The sequence below is a fragment of the Homarus americanus genome, unplaced genomic scaffold, assembly GCF_018991925.1.
Source record: "Homarus americanus isolate GMGI-L3 unplaced genomic scaffold, GMGI_Hamer_2.0 scaffold11022, whole genome shotgun sequence".
In the NCBI taxonomy this organism is placed as follows: Eukaryota; Metazoa; Arthropoda; class Malacostraca; order Decapoda; family Nephropidae; genus Homarus; species Homarus americanus.
The window spans coordinates 9,866,351-9,888,010 of record NW_024737068.1 but is presented as its reverse complement, the minus strand read 5'-3'; the positions used below and the strand labels follow the sequence as shown (position 1 = coordinate 9,888,010).

At 45.2% G+C, this 21,660-nt stretch overlaps 1 protein-coding gene across 1 annotated transcript in view; it reads left to right on the top strand.

Moving 5' to 3' along the window:
* Positions 1–21,660, top strand: part of LOC121872943 (dehydrogenase/reductase SDR family member 7-like) — a gene marked incomplete in the record, with an annotated part of 131,071 nt that overhangs the window by 67,393 nt on the left and 42,018 nt on the right. Inside the window, 1 exon segment of the mRNA XM_042376084.1 lies at positions 4,129–4,278. Coding sequence (XP_042232018.1) covers positions 4,129–4,278 — 150 coding nt within the window.

Below are 21,660 nucleotides of genomic sequence, written 5' to 3'. Positions count from 1 at the left end.
TAAATGTATCAGGTTAATTTATTAGGATGAAAATGATCCAGAATAGTGAAACGAATGATCTTGACACATTTATTAAATTTAATATTCCTTTAGAAAACAAAATCATCAAATACAAAACCGGTTTTACTACTACGACCCGGTGTTGCTGCACACCATAGAGAACATGTCTTTCTTGCTTCTGTTTCTACTCATCACCTCCCTGCTGACCACCTGAGCTAGGATGTAGCCTTCCCTCCTCTCCTGGCTGCTTCCCACCCGCGTGACTGCTGGCTTCAAAGCTCACTTGCTGTACGCGCTCTATACTCTGGGTGTCTGAGGCCAGGCAGGGACATGCGTAAGGGTTGTCCAGGAAAGCTCTGACTTGAACATTGGTGAGGCTGCAGACAAGAGGGCTCACTGCCAGCCTGGATGTTATCCAGATCTATGAGATCAGTGAGGGTCTTGGCACCTAGATTGACTTCAGGAGTCTTCCTGACCCTGAAGGAATCGTCACCAACTGATTCGTCATGCCCAGATCCTCTCATAAGTCTCATATCCAAGATCTTTGTGACTGCCACTCTTCTCTCCTCCTCATCCTTACTGCAGAGCATTGTCTGCAGAACTGCCTCGAGGATGAGCATACCAGGAAGATCTCCTCACAGTCTGCTCCACAATCTGAACAACCTTCCTTGGCTGACTCCTCAGGAGCTCAAGCTGGAAGAGAACATGCCTCGGACCTTCGGAGAACGATGACTTGACCTTGGTGTTGAACCAATTTGGCAAGTAGACACTCACGATGAATTGGACAATAAGTCTCAGGTTGTGAAGCTGGTTCCCTTTCAGTTTATGATAAGCGACCCAAATTCTGCAGAACCTGAGAGCCGTTGTGAGCCACCTAGAATGTGAGACTGGACCTATCTGCAGGTAAGCAAGTCTATCAGGCATGACCCCAGTTTTGATGGCACTGCTAATCATGTAACCATAGTACTGGTCAGTACTCAGGTCGTCAATGACAGTATGTGCAAGCTCAACGAGTGGAGGGCCAACTGTGATTTTTTCAAAGCTCGGATTTATTTCTAACTCAGTGGCAGAGTCCAGCATCTTGCCAAGAGGACCAGACCATCTGTTGTTTGAAAGAGTCTTGCCCTCCAGCTCCTGGATCAGATGTCTGAGTGGCAACTCGTTGGTGTGGAGGTCACAAACAATCCAGACCAGCTTCCTCCCAATCTTCCGCTCTATCCACTGTATGACCCCCCTTGCCACCCTGTGTTCGTGTTGGTGCTGTCCCCTCCAATGGCCTGCAGGGTCTGGTCTACGTTCCTCTCTCTGAGCCAGTTCACAATGTTATCTGCCACTATCTCAGCTGGTTTCCTGATGTCATCTTTCTCTGGAGTGAAATGCCACAAATACTTCCCTCCTGGTTCACTGCAGCAGGAGTAGTGTTCCTCCTTCACCATGGCAGGGAACAACTTGTCAGAATCTCCAACTTTCATGAGCACTTTAGTGTCATCCCTTCTCCCATCAAAGAACAAACAATTGATTCCATTTTCTCTTATCCCCTTATCAAACTCCTCTTCTAGGTTACTGACAAGTTTCTCCTGAGCTCTCCTTACTTTGTTATGATCTATCACCAGGTGAACATCATCAGGTGTTATCAAACCACCGTCAATCCAGGCAGCTGTTGCTATCTCTGCAGTTTCTCTGAGACCAGTGTGGTGTCGCATGCTGGCCAGAGCTATGCTCGGGATATCTTTCCTATTTCGAATCTTATGCCTGGAAGGTTTGGGATCATTATTTTTCTGGGTTAGGGACAAAGTCACCCATTCTCCTGGTCCTTTTCGGATCAGCCATGGGGAAGTCATTAAACTCTGAATCAACTTGACTCCAATCATCGGCCTTTTTTACCTCACCCTGGGCCTTCTCAAGTCTCTTTTCCTCGGCAACTCTTCTCCTCTTCTGTCTCTCTGTGGCAGCCTCCTGTCTCTTGGACTCCGGAATATCTTGGCTAGAAATCATGAGAGCCCCTATACTGCCACTCTTCTCTCTCTGTGCTTTGACAAATGCCAGTTCGATCACAGGAATCTTCAGTTCACGCTTGCAAATACAGGAGATGTGGGCCTCGGATTTACAGTCACGATCGCATCCAAACTCAGGACAGAGAACAATTGGGCACTTGCAAGTAATTATGTCAAATAAATGGTCCAGTTGCTTGGCAAAGCTGTCCTTAACTGCAAGTTTTCCTCTCCCAAGAGAGATATCTCTTGCCTTTTCCCAACTGGCTAGCAGTCTCTCACTAATCTTCTTCTGACTTGTTATGACTGGAGGCTTGAACTGAGCGTTAGCCAGAGTGTACTGTGCCAAGACAGCTTTGGTCATATCACTGGCAATGTCTTTGTTTGTGTAAGTTCTTTGGTTCTTTTCACTGATTTGCCTGATTAAAACACCGTATCTCAAAGCATCTCTCAATGTAGGCAACTCCGACTTCAGGAGCTCTCTCCCAGACCCAAGATAGTGACTGAGATGGCTGGATTTTTGGTTCCTCGTCCTGACACAAGCAGCCATCGCAAATATTATCAACTTATAAATGCATCAGAATCTGAAACAGAAAAAAATATTGTTAGTTGGGTTGTTAAAGAATGAAGTCAGAAAGCAATGTTCACTATTTAATTGTAATGCACTAATGCAGCTGTACGTTAGATTTTCGATAAATTTCACGCTAAAATTTACCTAGCAAAAGGTTGCAAAATATTGAAACTGAAATTATTTTCTGTTTATATACACTAAAATCTACCAAAAAAGTGATGGGCCATTAGTTTTAGCTGATCTTCCCTCCTATGACACACCCTATTAGGACATGTATATGAGTAAAAATAAATGAATAAAGTTACATATATTAAGCCAAAAATATTAATTGAAAAACTTTTCGTAGACAGAGCTTGGATGGCTAAATTTTAGATTGACCAATAATTTTAATATAAAAAATGCAAAAATATTCAAGAACACAACTTTCTTGATATTTACTCCATTGGAAACGACTGTAAACATAGAACCGATTACTGTATTGGCGGACTAGCCGATCAACTGATCAGTTGATGCACACAACAAAGTGTGTTTCTCCCAAGGCTTTCATTAATCAAAGTTTTGTTCATTACTGGAACTGAAAATCCATATGGGAGCTAATTCGTTAACCGAAATTTCGTTAATTGAAACGTTCGTTAATCGACGGACCACTGTACATGGTGCCTTTAGAACAGGACGGAAGATTGATTAGCTTTTGCAATTCTTCTGGTATCTGTTCAATGAGCCGTCTAAGAAGATCTGACAAAACTGACAGCAAAGTTTTTTTCCATCAGTTATGTGGTACAAGACAGGTTAAAGATTGTACTGTAGCAGAAACAGCTGTCTTGATCTAGAAAATTTTTGCAAAATACATAGATAAAACATTCAGTGGTCCAAAGAACAAGGTTCCTGAATGTTTGTTACTCTGGTGTTAAGGTTTAAATATTATAGTATGAGTAAAAAGTTGTCCGTCAAATTGGTGCCATCCAAAAACTGTGTTGAGTGGTGCGTCCTCTTCAGAAATGGGGGATTTAACCAAAACCCCCTGGATCCACCACCACCAGCGTTCAGCTCACCTTCATTGTACTGTTGATTAGGGTCTCAAGACAATTCTAGCCTAGAATCATATACAGTGGGGTATGCTATAACGAATCTAATTGGTTCTAGAACCTTGTTCGTTATAGCATTCGTTCGTTATAGGATTAATTCGTTCCAGGCCCCGAAATACAACCACTTAACACTGAAAAATATAATATAAAATTGTAAAAATTGTAAAAAAGTGCATAAATAAGCATCTAAACCCCTGAAGTAAAGAACATCATTAATACTTGTAATAAAAAAACAATAAATTAGTAAAAAAAAAAAGAAAAAATAAGAATTTTTTTTTTCTAAATAATGTTCGTTGTAGGAGTTTCGTTCGTTATAGCAATCTCAATTTTATAGGTAAAACCGTTCGTTATAGGAATATTCGTAGTAGGATCCGTTCGTTATAGCATACCCCACTGTATACTGTATTGAGAAGTTTGAATCTTGCACATCCTTACCTGTGAGAGGGATACCAAGGCATCATCCCATGTTTTTTTACTTCAGAATGCCTGAAGGGACGTGTTGTGTGGATCACTGGGGCTTCCAGTGGAATTGGCAGAGCCCTGGCCATTAGATTAGCCCAAGCTGGCGTCAGGATTGCTCTTTCTGCTCGGTCAGTGGAAGCTCTTAACCAGGTTAAACAAATCTGCATTGGTGAGTTGTAAATTTGATTTCTACTGTACAGTAAAGCCTTGAATAAAGACAGTAATGTGTCCTCTAATATTGCAGTGTAAGGTGAATCATCATATCATGAATCATTAATTACCATTAAAATAAAGCAATAACAATGAGATGCATTCCCCAGTCTGACCTTTTCATATCTTTTGTGTGGCTTTTTTACCTACTTTCCCCCTAAACAATAAAATTAATAAAAAATGAAAATTATATTCTTTAAATAATGTATATGAATGCTCCTCATACACTCTAAATCAATAATAATATGGTCACACAAGAAGAGACGGGACGCCATTGTTGTTGTCAGTGTTTACTCCCATGATGACAGTTCTCCATCTGAAACTGAAGAAACTAATTGGTTGTTGCTGTAATAAAATTAATGAAAAAAATAAACCGTTTTTTCTAAAAACCAGTTTTTGTGATATGATCCAGAATGCGATGCTTAACCTAGGTATATTAATGCCTAGCAATAACTCGCCAGGCCAACATACAGGCAATTAAAACATCTAATTGTTACTTAATAAGTATTATTAGGAGGACACGTCGCTACCTGGCATTTAATTGCAATTGTCGAAACCCCCCTCCTTCACCCCCCATCGCACGCACTGCCACCTTCATCTCTTGCCTTAGAGGGAGCAGTAAATAAAAGTCAACTCTCGAGGGGTGGAGATGGGTGGGTTATCAGCGTCGCAATTTCAATTCAATTTCAATTGTTTATTCCTTGATAGAGGAAGCTGGATCCTAGTGCTATCACTAGGTACCCCTGTACAATAACACCAGAAGCATCTGGCAAGTGTGACAAGTATATACAGTATAAATATTATAAAGGGGCTTACTAAAGCCTAATGAAGGAAGGATATTCCTGTAGCACATAATCAATGTTATTTACATAATATGTGGCCAGTATGGGGAGGATCATCGTGTCTCCGTCAGGGGGTCATGGAGTGGTGGTCCAGCAGGCGTCACGGAAGCGTTGTGTGTGGGGACATCTTAGGAGTTAGTGGATAAGGGTGCGGCTGTCGGGTCTTTGCATAATGCACAAGAGCGTTGCTGAAGGGGATGCAGGGATACCAATCTCCCAAGCAAAGTCATACCCAATGATGATACGGGCAGCAATCACGTCCCCTTTCCGCGACCCTTTCCCGTAGACGTACGAGAGGTCAGGAAGTTTACGGAGGACATCGTACCAGGTGGGCGGGGAGTCCAGGGGGATGGCTGCTTCCCGAGCTTCTCTCTGTTTGCGGCGAATTTGGGTCCTAAGCTGTAAAAGTGTTCGAGGAACAACGTACAGTAGTCAGGTGTGGCCTTGTTGCAGACAGTCTTGGCAAGGCCATCTGCTGCCTCATTCCCCAAGATACCGACATGACTGGGTATCCATAGGAATGTCACTGGACGGCCTGCATCCTGAAGTGTGGATGTTAACCTTTGTATTCGGAGGATGAGGTCCTTATTTTCCCCTGATCCAAATGCGATCCCATCGAGAGCAGACCTGGAATCGCAGCAGACAAGCAAGGGGCAGAAATCATCTGCTTCTTCCTCAGTGAGAAGGGCAGCAAGGAGGGCTATTAGTTTAGCCTGAGTGGAGGATGCCCCGTCAGAAACTCTGAGAGACAGTTTGATAGGCTCAGGGGCATCAGGATGGAAGATGTAGACACCAGCCCCGGCCCTACCTGTAGCGGGGTCAACAGAACCATCAGTGTAGAGGACGACCCTACCTGGGGACCAGTGGGCGATCCTGGAGAGGTGGTAATTGCAGAGAATAACAGGGTTCACGTGGGATTTTGGGCGGTCCACCGAGGGCAATCACTTCAGGTTGAAAATCCAGCCAGGGAGAAGGAGACAAACCAACAGCAGGGGTGACAGCAATATCAGGCAGGAGGTCGTGTTCCTGAAGGGCTCGGATGAGTGACCCTCGCCACTGTCTTCTAGATGGAAGTCGGCCTCGGACAGCAGGAGTCAAGTTGGCTTGGACATAGTTGCCCCGAGGATCCCGTAGAATGGAAACGGCAGTTATTAGGTAAAACTCCTGGACACGATCCTGTAAGGGGGAAAGACCAAGTTTGGTATATAGAGAAGTAGAGCATGTCCACTGAGGAGCCCCAAGGATGATACAAGCACCTTTCCTCTGGATAACTTCGAGACAGTTGACAGCAGTCCGACTCATGTTGACGAGGGCAGGGCGGCGTAGTCAACACAGGAACGGACAAAGGACTTGTACATGGTGAGAAGTACAGGGATGGTGGCACCAAGGGAACCCCTGCACATGGTAGAGAGGGGAGCGAGACGCCGAAAGCACATGTCTCGAAGATAGCGGACTTCAGGGATCTGACAACGTGTGCGAGTTACATACACACCCAGGTATTTTGTCTCATTAACCCAGTCCAAGGGCGTTCCTGATAAGAGAAGGGGTGGAGGTACAACACGACCGTGCCACATGGCTTTTGTTTTCGCAGTTGAAAGAAGGAAACCAAGTGAATCACACTCTCTGGAGACCAGATCAAGGGCTTCCTGCATGCTGAGGTAGTCAGGGGCTTGGAGGAGGACATCGTCGGCATATCCTGAGTGGACAACTTCTGTCGGCCACGGGAGAGATGCAATGGAGTGCATGAGAGTGTTAAACAAGGTGGGACTCAGGACTCCACCTTGAGGGGTGCCGAGGTTCATTTCTTGAACAGGAGACATAGAGCCTTCAACGCTAACCCGGGCCTGACGTCCAGTGAGGTAGAAGGCGATCTATTGAAGAAGTCTCCCTTTAACCCCTAACCGTGCAAGTTCAGCTAAAATGAGGGCAGGCTGAGCCATATCAAAGGCTCCCTTGATATCAAGGAAGACAGAGACGCGGGCAGTCTGATTGCAATAAAAGGAAGCAATGGAGAGTGCTGTGCTGCGATGTTGTATGAAACCATTGAGGGAGTTGTGGAAGCCGCCTATGGTGTGAAGAAGGCGACGATGGAGTATCCTCTCCATCATCTTGCAAACACAGGAGGTAAGACTAATGGGTCGATATTTCCCAGGATCTCCCGGCTTAGGGATGGGGATAATAGTGGCATTTTTCCAGTTAGACGGGAGAACCCCATGTTCATAAGACATATTGTAGAGAGCAAGGAAGGGGCCGTTAGGAATATTAGTACAGGCGTTGAGGACAGAGTAGGTTATCTGATCATCCCCAGGAGAGGTATCTTTTCTAGAGCGACGAGCACTGTCAAGCTCGAACTGCGTGATGGGATGATCAGTGGGGGCAGGGGAGGTAAGAGCAGCACGAACAACAGGCTCAGACGCATCGATGCGAGCTTGCACTGCCTCCTACATTGGATCTGGAAGTGCCTCAGGGGAGGAAGCTCGTGCCCAGCCCTCCATTAAAGAGCAGGCAAGGGTGGCGGGGTCAGGGTGGGGAGGAGGCCTCCGTCGAGTACCCCGTATAGCATTGATCCGATTCCATACATAAGAGGTAACGACTGGAACGATAGAGACCCCGTGAAGGCTAGCCAGTCTGCCTCACGAATCCGACGACGCTCCTGAGTTGCAAAGGAGCACCAATTTTTGAAGTCTTCCCAGTCCTCTGGAGGGCGAGACCTTCCTATGGCAGAGTGGAGATCACGGGTTACCTGCCGGAGATGTCTCATGGCAGGGATATGATACCAGTAGTTGGTGGCACTTCTGGGGTGATGGGGAGGGCGTGGAGGGGTAGCGCGATTGACAGAGTCATACACGGCATCAACAAAATCAGCGCTGTAAGAGTCAAGGGACTGGGTGACAACATAGGAATCTGCCCAGGTAGAAAGGTATTGGGTAAAGGAAGGAACAGCATCTTGTGTGAGACGAAGGCGAGGGGATCAATAAGGAGCTGATGTAGGGGCAGAGAAGGAGAGCCAGAGATGGGTAGTAACGGCAAGATGGTCACTATACAGATCAGGCTCGGTGCAGACTGTTGGATGAAAGGAGGTATGGCCGTTCAATAGCAAGCCAACATCAAGGAAACTATGGGGGAGGCGAGTAGGATCGTCAGGACAAAGAAAGCAAACATAATCATCCCCATTAAGAAACTGTGAGAGATGTGATCCGTTAAGGGTACATGGCGTGGGATGATCCGGAGTAAGAGTGGGATGGCGGGCATTAAAGTCGCCAAGAACAATAGTGGGAACCCCATCATGGAGGTCGTGAAGAACCTGGGGGTCCAGAGAATCACTCTAGAAATGAACATTGACTACACGAAGGGTCCGGTCACCAAGAGTAAGGGAGACAGAAAGTAATTCAGACGGGGGTCCATGTGAGTCAGGTGAAGGGAGTCGAGCAGATGGAATGGTGTTACGCACAAGGGTGAGGAGGTCACGAGCCTGCCCACGGTACCGAGGCAGGGTGTAAACAGTATAGCCAGAGAGGCCGAGTGGAGTAACATCGTCTGTATTGGTTTCCTGAATTAGAGCAACATCTACTTGATGGGAGAGCACAAACTGGGCGAGGTCCAAGTCACTGGATGTTCCATTGTAAGAAGAGGAGGGAACGGCCTTTGGTGTGAGATGAGTCGGTGGGGCTAGACAGGGCTCCCGAGGAGGTACCATATTCTGTTGAGAAAAATGGAGAGGGAGGAGTGGGAGAGCGAGGGATGGATCCTCCATCTCGGGAGATGGAAGGAGGCGGGTCTCCAGGGCTTGCAAAGTGCACCCCTGTTGGGTCAGGGTGTCCAGAATGAGTTGTTGTTGCCTCTGCAATGTAGCAATTGTTTTCACAAACAAGTCGAGTTGGGCGGAGAGATGGTTGATTTGCTTGGAGTGGCGATCCAGACGGAGTGTGATTGTTTCCATAGAACCAACTTGGTGTACCTGTGCAGGAGCTGGAGGTGGCGGCGAGGATTGCCGAGGGCCCAACTGGGCATGTGGTGGTGGTAGCGACGGAATGGGACGGTGAGGGTTCAGGTGAGTAAGAGGTGGTGGTGCTGGTGCTGGTGAAAGACAGCGGGGGTCCGGGTGGGCAGGAGGTGGTGGTGACGGGGAGGAAAGGTGAGGGCTCAGGTGAGCAAGAGGTGGTGGTGCTGGTGCTGGTGAAGGACAGCTGGGGTCCAGGTGGGCAGGAGGTGGTGGTGACTGTGTGGCAGGGCCGGCAACGACCTTGTTCCAAGAACGGTAGGGAGAGGGAGGGAGGGGGGAAAGGATGGGTGATAGGGGGGATGGTAGAGGAGAGGAGATCAATGGGAAATTCTTGGTGGATGGAAGAGGCGGTGGTGGATAGGAGTGAGGTTTGGTTGACAGGGGCTTTGTCAGAGACATGGGCGGTGGTACAAGGTAAGTTTTCCCCGGGTGAGTGCCAGGATGCTGTGGGCAATTGGCATTCCAGGCGTGGTGACTGCAATGGCAATTGACACACCGTGGAATAACTGGGATTTTGTTCTGAATATTCGATTTGCATTCCACTGTATCGTGAGGACCTGCACAGAAACTGCAGGCGACCCTCCTCGTGCACTCCCAGGTGCGGTGTTTCCACGATTGGCAACGACCACAGTTTTTTGGGGTTCCGATAAATCGGTCGAGAGGACAGTTGTGAATTGGTCCTACATTCACCTTCGGAGGGAGGGGGCCCACCCACCAGCCGATGAGTTCGTTGGATGGACGTTTGGAGACCAGGTTGATGCGGCGTTCCATGTCCAGTAGTTGTGGGAGAAGAGGGTGAAGATCGTCGATAGGGATCTCCCAGGGTACGTGGCGAACCATTACCTTGGTACGATGAGTTTCTGGGGTGATGATGGTGAACTTCAGCATCACCTCCCCCTGGGGAGCAGGAAAGCCCACTTGAGTGAGCAGGCGTACCGTCTCGTCCATTTGTGTGGTGACTATCATTGCTGTGGGACCTCGGCGGAGGCGAAGTGTTGAGTCCTGAAGTGGAGAGCAGTGACGGAAGAACCAGGTCGTCCGTGTGCTCAGAGGCAAGTCCCGAGGAAAGGCGAGACGACGAAGGCGCGACAGGGCAGGGAGACAAAGGGAATCCCCTGTGTCCATCGTCGGCGAAGGGTCGGTCATTGAGCCATATGTAAGCTCACTTGGGGACCCCGATGACAGGAGGAGGCCACCCTCTACAGCCCCAGGCGAGGTGCGAGGGGGAGCCGTGGCCCCTGCTGGAGACCCTGACTTCTGAGGTTTCTGCTTCTTCTTTGACTTGTCTTCAAGAAGAAAATCGTCAGCATCACTGTCACCTACTGCCGCCGTTTCCAACGAACGGGAGCGTTTAACGGCGGGCATAGGGCACGTTGGCAACACTGCAGTCAGGTGGAGTGGTAATGACGTCACTGCTACGTCACACTATCACATTGCGCATGCGCAAACTTGAAAAACTTTGCCCAGAGGGATCGGGTGGTAGGACCAGATGTTTTATCCCCCAAAAATGACAAAGTCCAAAAGTAAAAAAAAAATATATGCCACTGTGCTGATAACTGGGTCTTACTATAGTTGTCTGCACAGGCTGGGATTAGTAGACTCGCTGAATTCGTCAGAAATACGACTTTCAAGGAGCAGTCTCTTACAGCCTTTGTTGACACTACGCACGCTTGCACGTTCTGTCAGCGTCGCATTCTGGATCATATCACAAAAACTGGTTTTTAGAAAAAAAATAAGGCTTTTTGTTCAATCCAGAAGGCGACGCTTAGCTTGAATACCTGAGCAGGAGGTGGAGAGGGAGGTGACTTGCATACAAGGTTCCGCTAACTTAGGTCCAGATTATGATTATAAACCGTGTAGAATATTTCCAAAATTTGGAACATTTACCGGAAGGTAAATTGTTAATTTACATATCTCAATTAGGATATTCACTTTATTATGGTGATGAAGAAGATCTCCAAAAGCCCATTTCCTTGATCTAACTGAGGCTCATATGCCGCAGAAAGGCCACAGACCCTGCGTATTTCCTAGTGTTATGTGCCAAAAATTTCTTGCCTGGGTCTGCATGGTTCACTAATTGAGATAAAGATTTTGTCATTTGACTAAAAGACAATTTCTTACTATCCCTGGATGAAAAACATAGGGGCCTCAATTAGGGAATTTGGATAATCATTCTTGAAGATTTTTAACTGGGCACAATATATGAGGAACCCTTGTCTCATCCATTAGGCATTTTATCCTAATAGGTTGAGCTTGGAAATCTTCCCTTTCATTTTTTCTTAGGATCTTCGTAGGAAAAAGAGTAACATCCTACTCAGAAAATACCAATAATGATGGATTATTGGAAATTGAAATCAGTTCACTTATTCACATACCTGTTGTTAATGCTAGAAGGAAGGCTTCCTTCTGTCGTAATTTATCCCTGTTCAGATTTATATTGTAATTAGGCCCCATAAGAAATTTAGTAACTTTTTACAGAGACCAAGGTGGGATTCCCTTAGACCGAGGAGGTCTCTCAATGAAAAAGGACGATCTTAGCATTTAATAAATCCTTGGGTTCAAAGTAATATTAAAACCCCAAGCCAGAGGGTCAACCAATGCTGATTTATAAGATGCAATTGTCTATCCTTGAAGGCCTTTAACTCTGAACAGAAATTCTAAAAATTCTAACACCACTGTTTCCGACTATGATTCTGGAGTTGTTAACTTGATAAATTGTTGAAAAAGATTCCAAGCTTTCTCATTTTGCATAGAAGTTTGAGGTCTATGACCTGATAATACTTTGTTAGCTATATCGGGATTACCCAACAACCTGTTTAAACTCCTTTTGAGAAACTCCAAGCGTGAAGTTCCATGGATATCTCGAACTGAGAAAGTAGTTCCTGATATAAACATTCTTGTTGCAATTGTAGTGGATTCGGGCACCAGTCCAACAGATCCAGGCACCAAGGCTGTATGATCCAATATAGTGCCATTAAGAGGACCTTGTCTTGGAAGAATCTGAGTTTGTGAACCACTTTGGGCAATATTTTCACAGGTGGGAACAGCTAGATTGAATTCCAAAGGTTCCAATCTAAGAATAGTGCATTTCCTAAAAGATTCTACCTCTCCAGAGATGCATAAAGTTGCATCTTGCGATTTTTAGGGAGGCAAAGAGATCTATCTTTGGAGTTCCAAACTTCTTCACTAGACTCTTGAACTCTGATACCTTTAGGGACCAATCTGTTTCTGTCGGTACTGGCCGGAGACGGGACAGTGCATCTGCCCAATTGTTTTGTACTGCCGGTATATAAGTTGCTTTGAGGTAAAGTGTTTGTGTTACACAAACACTGAAGATTTTTTCTGACAGTGAGCCTTGATGATTGAGACAAAACACTGCCGTTTTTTTTTTTTTTTTTTTATGGCAAAGAGGATCGTTATATTCTGTGAAATTGGGTTTACCAACATAAGAACAGGACCACTCCTAATTATTTTACATTTATGTGTTTATCCCAAAGGAAGTTGCTCCACTTCCCTTGACTGAATTCCCCTATTGAGGAATGATATCCCCATCCTATTTCGGACACATCCGTACAAACGACCAGACCTTTTTGAAGAGGAATCCAGGGAGAGGAATCGATTAGATTGTCTAACTTTGTCCACCATAACAGATGATTCTTTATCTGAATAAGGAAAGAAGAAGCAATATTTCTGCTTCTGTGGAGCAAGTTCGAGCCCAGATGAGATAGATGCTTTTTCCTTAAATTTCCCAATGGAACCACTATTGTGGCAAAATTCAACAGACCCAGAAGTTTTCCCTATCATGCCAAGAAACCTTGTGCTTTACACAAAAGGCTTCTACTTTGTTTATCAAATCTGTTACTTTTGTTCCTTGTAGACTGACTGACTGCTGATTTGTATCCCACTGGAGACCTAACCAATCCAACTTTTGACATGGTATTAAATTTGATTTGACCTGGTTTATCTTAAACCAAGGTTTTGAAATAGTACTTGTGTACGATGGGTCGCCCTTTGACAATCTTCGAAAGAGTTTCCCATTATCAACCAATAGTCTAGATTTGCAAAGGTTCTTATGCCCTCCTTTGCAAGGATCTTTCTGGGAATGTTCGCCAGTTTTGTAAAGACTTTTGGCGCAATCGTCAGGCCGAATGGCATCTCTGTGAATTGATAACTTACATCCCTGACTTTGAACACTAGAAACTTTCAGTACCTGGGGGCAACAGGAACGTGATAATAGGCATCTTCGAAATCCACTTTGAGATCCAAGCATTGGGGGGAAGTAGATGCCTCAGATGATCGTAAGTGAGCATTCTGAAACTTTTTTTTTTTTTTTATATACAGTTAACCCTCACTTTACGCGGTTAATGTAACCCGGAGGGTCCCGCGTAAAGTGAGAAACGCGTAACGTGAATAACATAACATATGGGATTAATTGAAATGGAGTCCGGGCCGATCCCCAAACTCCACTTTTTGACGACACACAACTATGTTGTAGTAAAAATTTTATCTTAACTTTATGATGGTATGAAAAAACAAGTAATATAGAAGAGGTTAGGTTAGGAAAAATAAAGGTTAACATAGGAAAAATAAAGGTTAGGTTAGAAAAACTAAAAGTTAGGTGGAACACTTACGGTAGTAGAAGAGATGGGTCGGCATACGGGGATGGAGGCTGGTTCCGAGGCAGAGGGCAGATTACTGGCCCTCAGGTGAATCACCATTACTAGGTGAATCACCATCACTGTCACTTACAGTTGTCAGGGCTTCCCTGACAAATCCCTCAAAGTCATCTTCACTGTCACTATCACTGGCTTGGGCTGGCTGTGGTGGGTTGCGGGCGAAGAAATCTGTTATGCTTTGCTGACGGCTGGTGTTGATGTCGTGATACACCTTGATGTACGGCTCCATAGCCTGCACCAGCCGGGTATGGAAGACTTCATAGCGGTCATCGTCATTGTCGCGGGAAAGGAAGGACTTCATTTTCTCTGCACACTCCATGGCACCCTTAATATCACTATGACTTAAACTGTGTTCTTCGGAGAATGACGCACCTTCTTCCTCCTCTTCGCTGACGTGTTCTTCTTCCAACATCTCGTCGGCAGTCACTTCAGGGTCTCTGATCACCTCCAGGATGTCGTCGTTGGTGGTCTCGGAGAAGCCTGGAACTGTAACAGTCTGCGCAGCTTCTCTGGCAAGGTCCACTGCTACTGCAACATTCTGAACCTCACCAGTCACAGATTGACTCCTCCTCTCACCTGGTATTCCATGCAACACATGTCTCCATGCGTGACGAATTGTAGCAGCAAACAGCTGATCCCATGACTCCACCAAGAAGTCCACAGCTTTCTTGATGTTAAATACTCTCCAGAAATGTTTGAACAGTATTATTTGCTGTGCCAACTGTTGATCCTCATCTTCTTCGCTCTTGCTATCGGTGGTGGTGTCACTCAGGTTACGCAACTCTTCCCTGGTGTTGGTGTAGTCGTTCAGGAGCTGGAATTTTTTTGTTGAGAATGCAGCTTTTACATTACAGATTAACTCTTGGTCCATGGGCTGTAATATAGACGTAGTGTTGCGAGAAAGGAAGACCACTTTTACGTTGGGGTGACGATCTAACAGTAGGGGCGAGTGTCCTGGTGCATTGTCCAGCAGCAACAAAATATTGAATGGCACATTCTGTCGCTCACAGAATTTCTTTACATCGGGAACAAAACAGTCATCAAACCAGGAGAGGGACAGTGTAGAGAACATACACGCCTTACGTGCGGTCAGCCAGTGGACATTTAGCTTGGTCATGTCCATGGTTTTGTAGGCGTGCGGCTTGCGTGCTGTGTGGACCACCGATAACTTGAGCTTACAGGTACCGGAGGCATTGGTGGTAAACAGGACGGTGATGAGTTCCTTCTGCATCTTCCTGCCCCGAATCCTGCTGGCATTCTTTGCAACGAAGGACTTGGAAAGTAGCTTTTTCCAGAAAAGACCAGATTCGTCCATGTTAAACACCTGGTCGTCACTGTACTGTCCTTCCTCCATAATCTCACGTAAAAATGGAGGAAATTCCCGAGCCGCAGCACGGTCAGCACTCGCTTCTTCACCACCAATGTTTATATTGGTGATCTTGTTCCGGATCTTAAACCTCTGTAACCACCCAGAGGAAGCATTAAAGGGTTTGGGCTCTGTAATTCCCATCTTTCGTGCCACTGCGATGTACAGTTCACGTGCGTAGTCCTTAACAGAGCGCGTGTCGACCGCCATGTTCCGTCGCGCCTGACGCACCAAGTACCTCACAAGTAATTTTTCTGTCTTGAGAAGCACCTGGTTGTGAAAATACTTGATCATAGAAGCACCTGTAGACTTTGACTTTGTGATCTTCATGTGCTCCTTTATCTTGGCTGCATCCTTCTTTATTGTTCGAATCGTAGATTCATTCACACCATGCTGGCGCGCCAAATCAACCTGCCTTGTTCCTTTCTCCAACTCTTGGATGATGGTATACTTCACCTCGTAGCTTAAGGAACGTCGTGTCTTCTTTGGCTTAGTGCCGCTGGGTCCAGGTAAGGAAAGGTTTCTCTCTGGGGGTGGTGGTCCGGCGGAAGCCATTTTACGGAACAATGGATGCGCGTTTACACGGAGTGGCCTTGAGGGATGAAACTGCCGCGGCTAGGTCAAGCGTCGTCTTTCCTCCCTCCCTCCCTCCCCCGGGTGGACACGTCATAATACTTTAAGCCAATTACAGCTAGCAGCAGAGGGGGGTAGGGATGCATGGCCAATCACAGGTCTGATACGTCATATGACGTCAGTGATAACGCAACAAAGACACACACTGCGCAACCTTACCGCGCCGCTTGCCCAAGCGGAGGGAGGAGGAGGGAGAGGCGAGGAGCACAGGCAGGCAGGCGGGCGGGTGGTGGGTGGGGCGAATCTAAAAATAGCGTCGCGCCGGACACTCTCCGCGTAATGGGGTTAACGTACCGCGTAATGTGAGCACGTAAGGTTCTGGCAATGCACCGCGTAAACGTGGAAACGCGGAATGCGGGACCGCGTAAAGTGAGGGTTAACTGTATATATAATTTGTTCAGGACTGAAAGATCCAAAATCCATCTTAATTTGTCGCTGCCTTTCTAAGGGACTGGGAATAGGCGAGACATAAGACATATCTCTGACTGTAACAGTTCTATGATACCTCTGTTTAATAGTTGAATTACAAATTCTGTACGTATTTTTTTTTTTTTTTTAACGTCAGGGAAGGGAGCCTCAACCAAGTCCATGTGAGGCCCCCTTTGATTGTCTTGTAAGCTTATATGGAAGTAGTCCATCTTTTTTCCCAACCCCCTAGACGACCCATCTGTCTGGCTTCATTGGAAGGGAGTGGATGCTGATGTGAAATAAGGTCTCCTTCCGCTTCTGAACAAACCGTCACCCCTATTACATTTTTGATTATATCCTCCTCTAAAGTTTTCTCTAGGTTGATAACTGAACTGAGCAGCTTGTCCTATTCCCCTGTAAAGCCTTCATCTTTCAGATTTCCAAAAGGTCTCAGGACTCCTGGGAACAGTAATATTAAGAGCTTGCTCAACAGCAGATCTATATTTAACCAATGATTGTTCATCAAACAAGGCAAGAGAAAGGGGGGAAGAATGTAGCAATAAATAAGCACTACCACTTGAAGCATTATTTGTGGCTTACTCCCTTAGCTGGACTTAGTGTTAGGGCTTTCAACAACATATCAAAAATGAGTTGTATAGGGAATATAGGGTCCCTTGTAAAGCAGCAGGAAAACATTTGTCCAGTTCTGAATTTTCTTCATAGTTCAGCACAAACATCATAATTGTGGGAATGAATGTTAAGTCTTTCAATACATTAGCCAGACTTCGTCTATTTCAGAGATCATCTTTGGGCAAATATTAGGCCAAGAAAGTGTAGTATCACCTTCTAGAAACAATGAATGATAATCCATGATAATCCACAGTTTCTTGTCCTTCCTGTCTCTTTGTAAGTGCTGAGAATTAGGAAGTTTAGAAACATTTTTGTGAAATACCTTGAATAAGGAATCCACAGAATTAGATGTTGTAGAAAACAAAGAAGACTTAGATCTGACCAATGTTATCCAAGACCTGTTGGGATCATCCTTACTCTCAATGTTATCCATCAGCTGCGTGGCAGTTGACAGCAGCCTGTTTCCACTCATAGCAACCAACACTCTTGCCCCAGGTGGAAGTGGTTGTCAAATGTGGATAGGATGAAGTCAGTCTCAACAGGTTCTTCCTGCTCAAGAAACTGAATACTATGATTAGAACCAGCTGTTCCTATCCCCTGTCACAGCAGATGAATTACTGGCCATCATAAAAATGTTCAAAGATGCAGCAGTAGGCAAAGACAATATACCAATGAGGATCATTAAGAAAGTGGCCCACTTATTACTACCTGTTCTCCTCCACTTTTGTAACTCCTCCTTCACTAGTGGTGTCTTTCCGGATAAACTGAAAATTGCTAAAGTTCACCTAGCATATAAAAAATCTGGGAACAAAAGACTCTTCAAGAATTACTGCCCCATATCAGTCTTCCCAGCCTTGAGTAAGATACAGTAAAGCCTCCGATAACAACGGTTCGACCAACAACTTTTCATATTTAAAACCTTAGTTAATTTAGGACCCAATTCAATTTACGTCCTTATTTCATTCGTATCTATGACCAACATATAATAAAAAAAAATTAAATTACATTTTCATATAAATAATAAACTAAATCCCAATTTGTATTATAATTTTTTTTTCTAAAAACCAGTTTTGTGATATACTGTATATCTCAGCCAATAAGACGAAATTTGAACCTTAAAAAAATTAGCCCAAAGTTAGGGGGTCGTCTCAAGCACCAGATATAAAATTCTTACCTCTTAAATATTGCGGTTTAGCGTGTCAAGAGTGGTGATGGAAACATCGTAAACCACTCACAAGGTCCTACCACTAATTATTTTATACTGAAACTTACGTTTGGGGAGCTGGATTAAAATTAAGATTACCGGTATATTAAAATAATAAAAATGTATTATAAACCTGTCTAACATACCGTAAAAGAACAATATACCCCTGTAATAAACACAGGTATCATAACGCACCCCTCCCCACGCCCCTCCCCCCATTTGCCAGTGAGGAGACAAGAAAGGGAAAGTGACCACGAGATTGGGCTGTTTTTAGCCGTCGAGGTGGTCAGTAATGCATATCGGTATATTTACTGACAATAATACATATTTCCTATAAATAATTCATTTAAAATTTATTTTTTTACAAAGAATATTCAGTAAATGACTGAGTTAATTCTTGAAACTACCGACAGTTAAATAACAGACACTTAAGTGATGTCACTAGTGTTTACACTACACCAGCCGGTAACATTTGATGCCATTACTTGAAGTGAATTGGCCTTATTTTAAATAACTAACCATAAATAAATACAAAAAAAGATCAAAAGTGAGAAACAATATACTGTATGTATGTTGTGTTGTCAAAGTAAGAGAAACAATTAAACTGCAATTGTGTGTAAATTAGTATATTAAATGTGTACATGTGTATATATGTATACATACAGTATATAAAAATATGTTTGTGTAATAAATGTATGTAGTAAATACGTAATATTTTTCACTCAAATCCTAATGAAACACTACTGGAGAACATTCCTTTGTTGCAAAACAGGTTTATAAATTAAAGAAAATAATTACAGTGTGTTTAATATATTACAGTATATTAAAAATAAATAAATAAACAAATAATTTGGTAAATCTATTCAAGTAAATGGAAAATAAGCAAACAAAAGTTATTTACCAAGACCCTTCCCTCTGGCTGAAGGTGAGAGATGGAGGGGAGATAAGAAGGCTATTTATAGCCCGTCTTTGTGTCTGAAGTGGCCAGTACCCTAATGCACTGTAGTGGACGTCTCCCCTACTACTGCTTACAACTGCGTAGCCACAGCCACCACCTGCCACCACATTCCAATGTGCCGTTGCCTAGCAACCAAGCGAGAGCTGTCCCCAGATGTTACCATTGCTTAGCAACGAAACTAGTCACCGGCAACTTTCTGGGTTTTCCCAACATGATTCATAGAGGACTGGCGGCTGCTGCGGGGTATATAAGCTCTGTCTCTCCATTGAGAACTCATTCTGACCATTCTTCTTGAACAAGCAACACCTCCTCCGCCGCTGCCTGGCTCCCTTCGCTTCTCCTCGCCTGCCTGGCGGCCCTCGCTCCCGCCAGCGAGCATGGCGACCCACCAGCTGTCCTCCTCTGAGCTTCCTCACCAACCAACTATCATTCTGGCCCATCTTCCTGAGCACGCAACACCTCCTCCAGCAAGCTCCTAGCTATCCAGCATTCATTCAACCAGGAGGCCAGCAACAGGCAACATCTTCTCTAACGAAGCTCCTGCACATCTACCTCCTTCAACAACACGCTACTCACCGAACGTCTTCTACTGAGCAGCTCCTCACCAAACGGCACCTCCAGCACCAGACTGTCTATCATATAGCTTATATTATACAAGAAAACCACATTAGAGTTTCCTTCCATCCTGAGTGCGAGACAACATTAATATCTCGATACCCCTACAATGGTGACTCCCGGAGATTAGCACTCACACAGGATGGAGGAGACACTGATCACGCTCCCAGTCTTCAAGCAGACACCGGCTCCTCTTCCTGCCCCAAGCACCACATCCTACGACCCCAGCACACCCGTCCTGCCTCAGAAGCTGACCCAGGCCCACACACCCCAGCAGGCGCATCTGACGACTCAGTACCTGCCGTGAGGGAAGCACACAACATCCATCGCCTCCACACCCCCTCTTTTCTCCCTCAGGTACTCCCTGCTAATGTCCTGCACCCTGCTGCTGTCGTGGACCCAGCTGCTGTCACGAGCCCTAATCCGCTTCTGCTGACGCAGCCCCTGCTCCTGACCCAGGCCCACACACACCCCAGCAGGCGCATCTGACGACCCTGTACCTGTCGTGAGGGAAGCACAACATTCATCGCCTCCACACACCCTTTTTCTCCCTTCTCCCACAGATAGTGTGTATCTAGACAGTTGTATTTCAGCGATCGGCTCATCACGCCATCGCCGTTGTCTCACATGAGGCATGCACCGCCCGGTCTGCCTCACATGTGCTAAGCAACTCTACAGACAACAAGTCTCCTACACCGCCTGGAGGGAAGGGGGAGTATTGTAGTGGACGTCTCCCCTACAACTGCGTAGCCACAGCCACCACCTGCTACCGCCTTCCCTAGCAACCAACCAGATGTTACCGTTGCTTAGCAACGAAACTAGTCACCGGCAACTTTCTGGGTTTTCCCAACATGATTCATAGAGGACTGGCGGCTGCTGCTGGGTATATAAGCTCTGTCTCTCCATTGAGATTCATTCTGACCATTCTTCTTGAACAAGCAACACCTCCTCCTCCGCCGCTGCCTGGCTGCCTTCGCTTCTCCTCGCCTGCCTGGCGGTCCTCGCTCCCGCCAGCGAGCATGGCGACCCACCAGCTGTCCTTCTCTGAGCTTCCTCACCAACCAACTCTCATTCTGCCCATCTTCCTGAACAAGCAACACCTCCTCCAGCAAGCTCCACGCTGTCACCATTTATTCAACCAGGAGGCCAGCAACAGGCAACATCTTCTCTAACGAAGCTCCTGCACATCTACCTCCTTCAACACGCTACTCACCGAACGTCTTCTACTGAGCAGCTCCCCACCACACGGCATCTCCAGCACCAGACTGTCTATCATATAACTTATATTATATAAGAAAACCACATTAGAGTTTCCTTCCATCCTGAGTGCTAGACAACATTAATACCATCGACAATTCCCTACAGCACCATAAATAATTCATTTAAAAAATTTTTTTATATAGAATATTCAGTACATGACTGGCGATTATAAAATAGTGTGAATGAGTATATTAGATGTGTATATATACAGTAGCATCCTACTTACGCGGTCAATTGAACCCACAGGGTACTGCGTTAAGTGAAATCCGCGTAAATGGAACAACAGAACATATGGGATTAATTCCAATAGAGACTGGCCTGACCCCCATACTCCAGTTTTTCCGACACAATACCTATGTTGTAGTAAAAATAACATCTAAATTTTATGATGGTATGCTCACACAATTAATATTTAAAAGAAATACAGTTGCCAGGTTAATGTCCATTCAAATAATAGACTCAAATCCCCCCCCCCCTCTTTCCAGCTCACTGGCCCCTACCTCTCTGAGAAATGATTGGATGAAACACTAGATTTTAACATTTAGTAATAAATAATACCTCAGACTAAAGTTAGGATAATATAATTGACATTTCTGGATTCCTTGCAGGTCAGGGAATATTTTGAATGTAAACTTCATATATTTTGCACAAAAGATAAAATACTTGCTTTGTGTAAACCAAATTATTACATTAGATCTAAAATTTGTATGTCTAATGCAAAATCCATGATGTTTATATTCAAAATG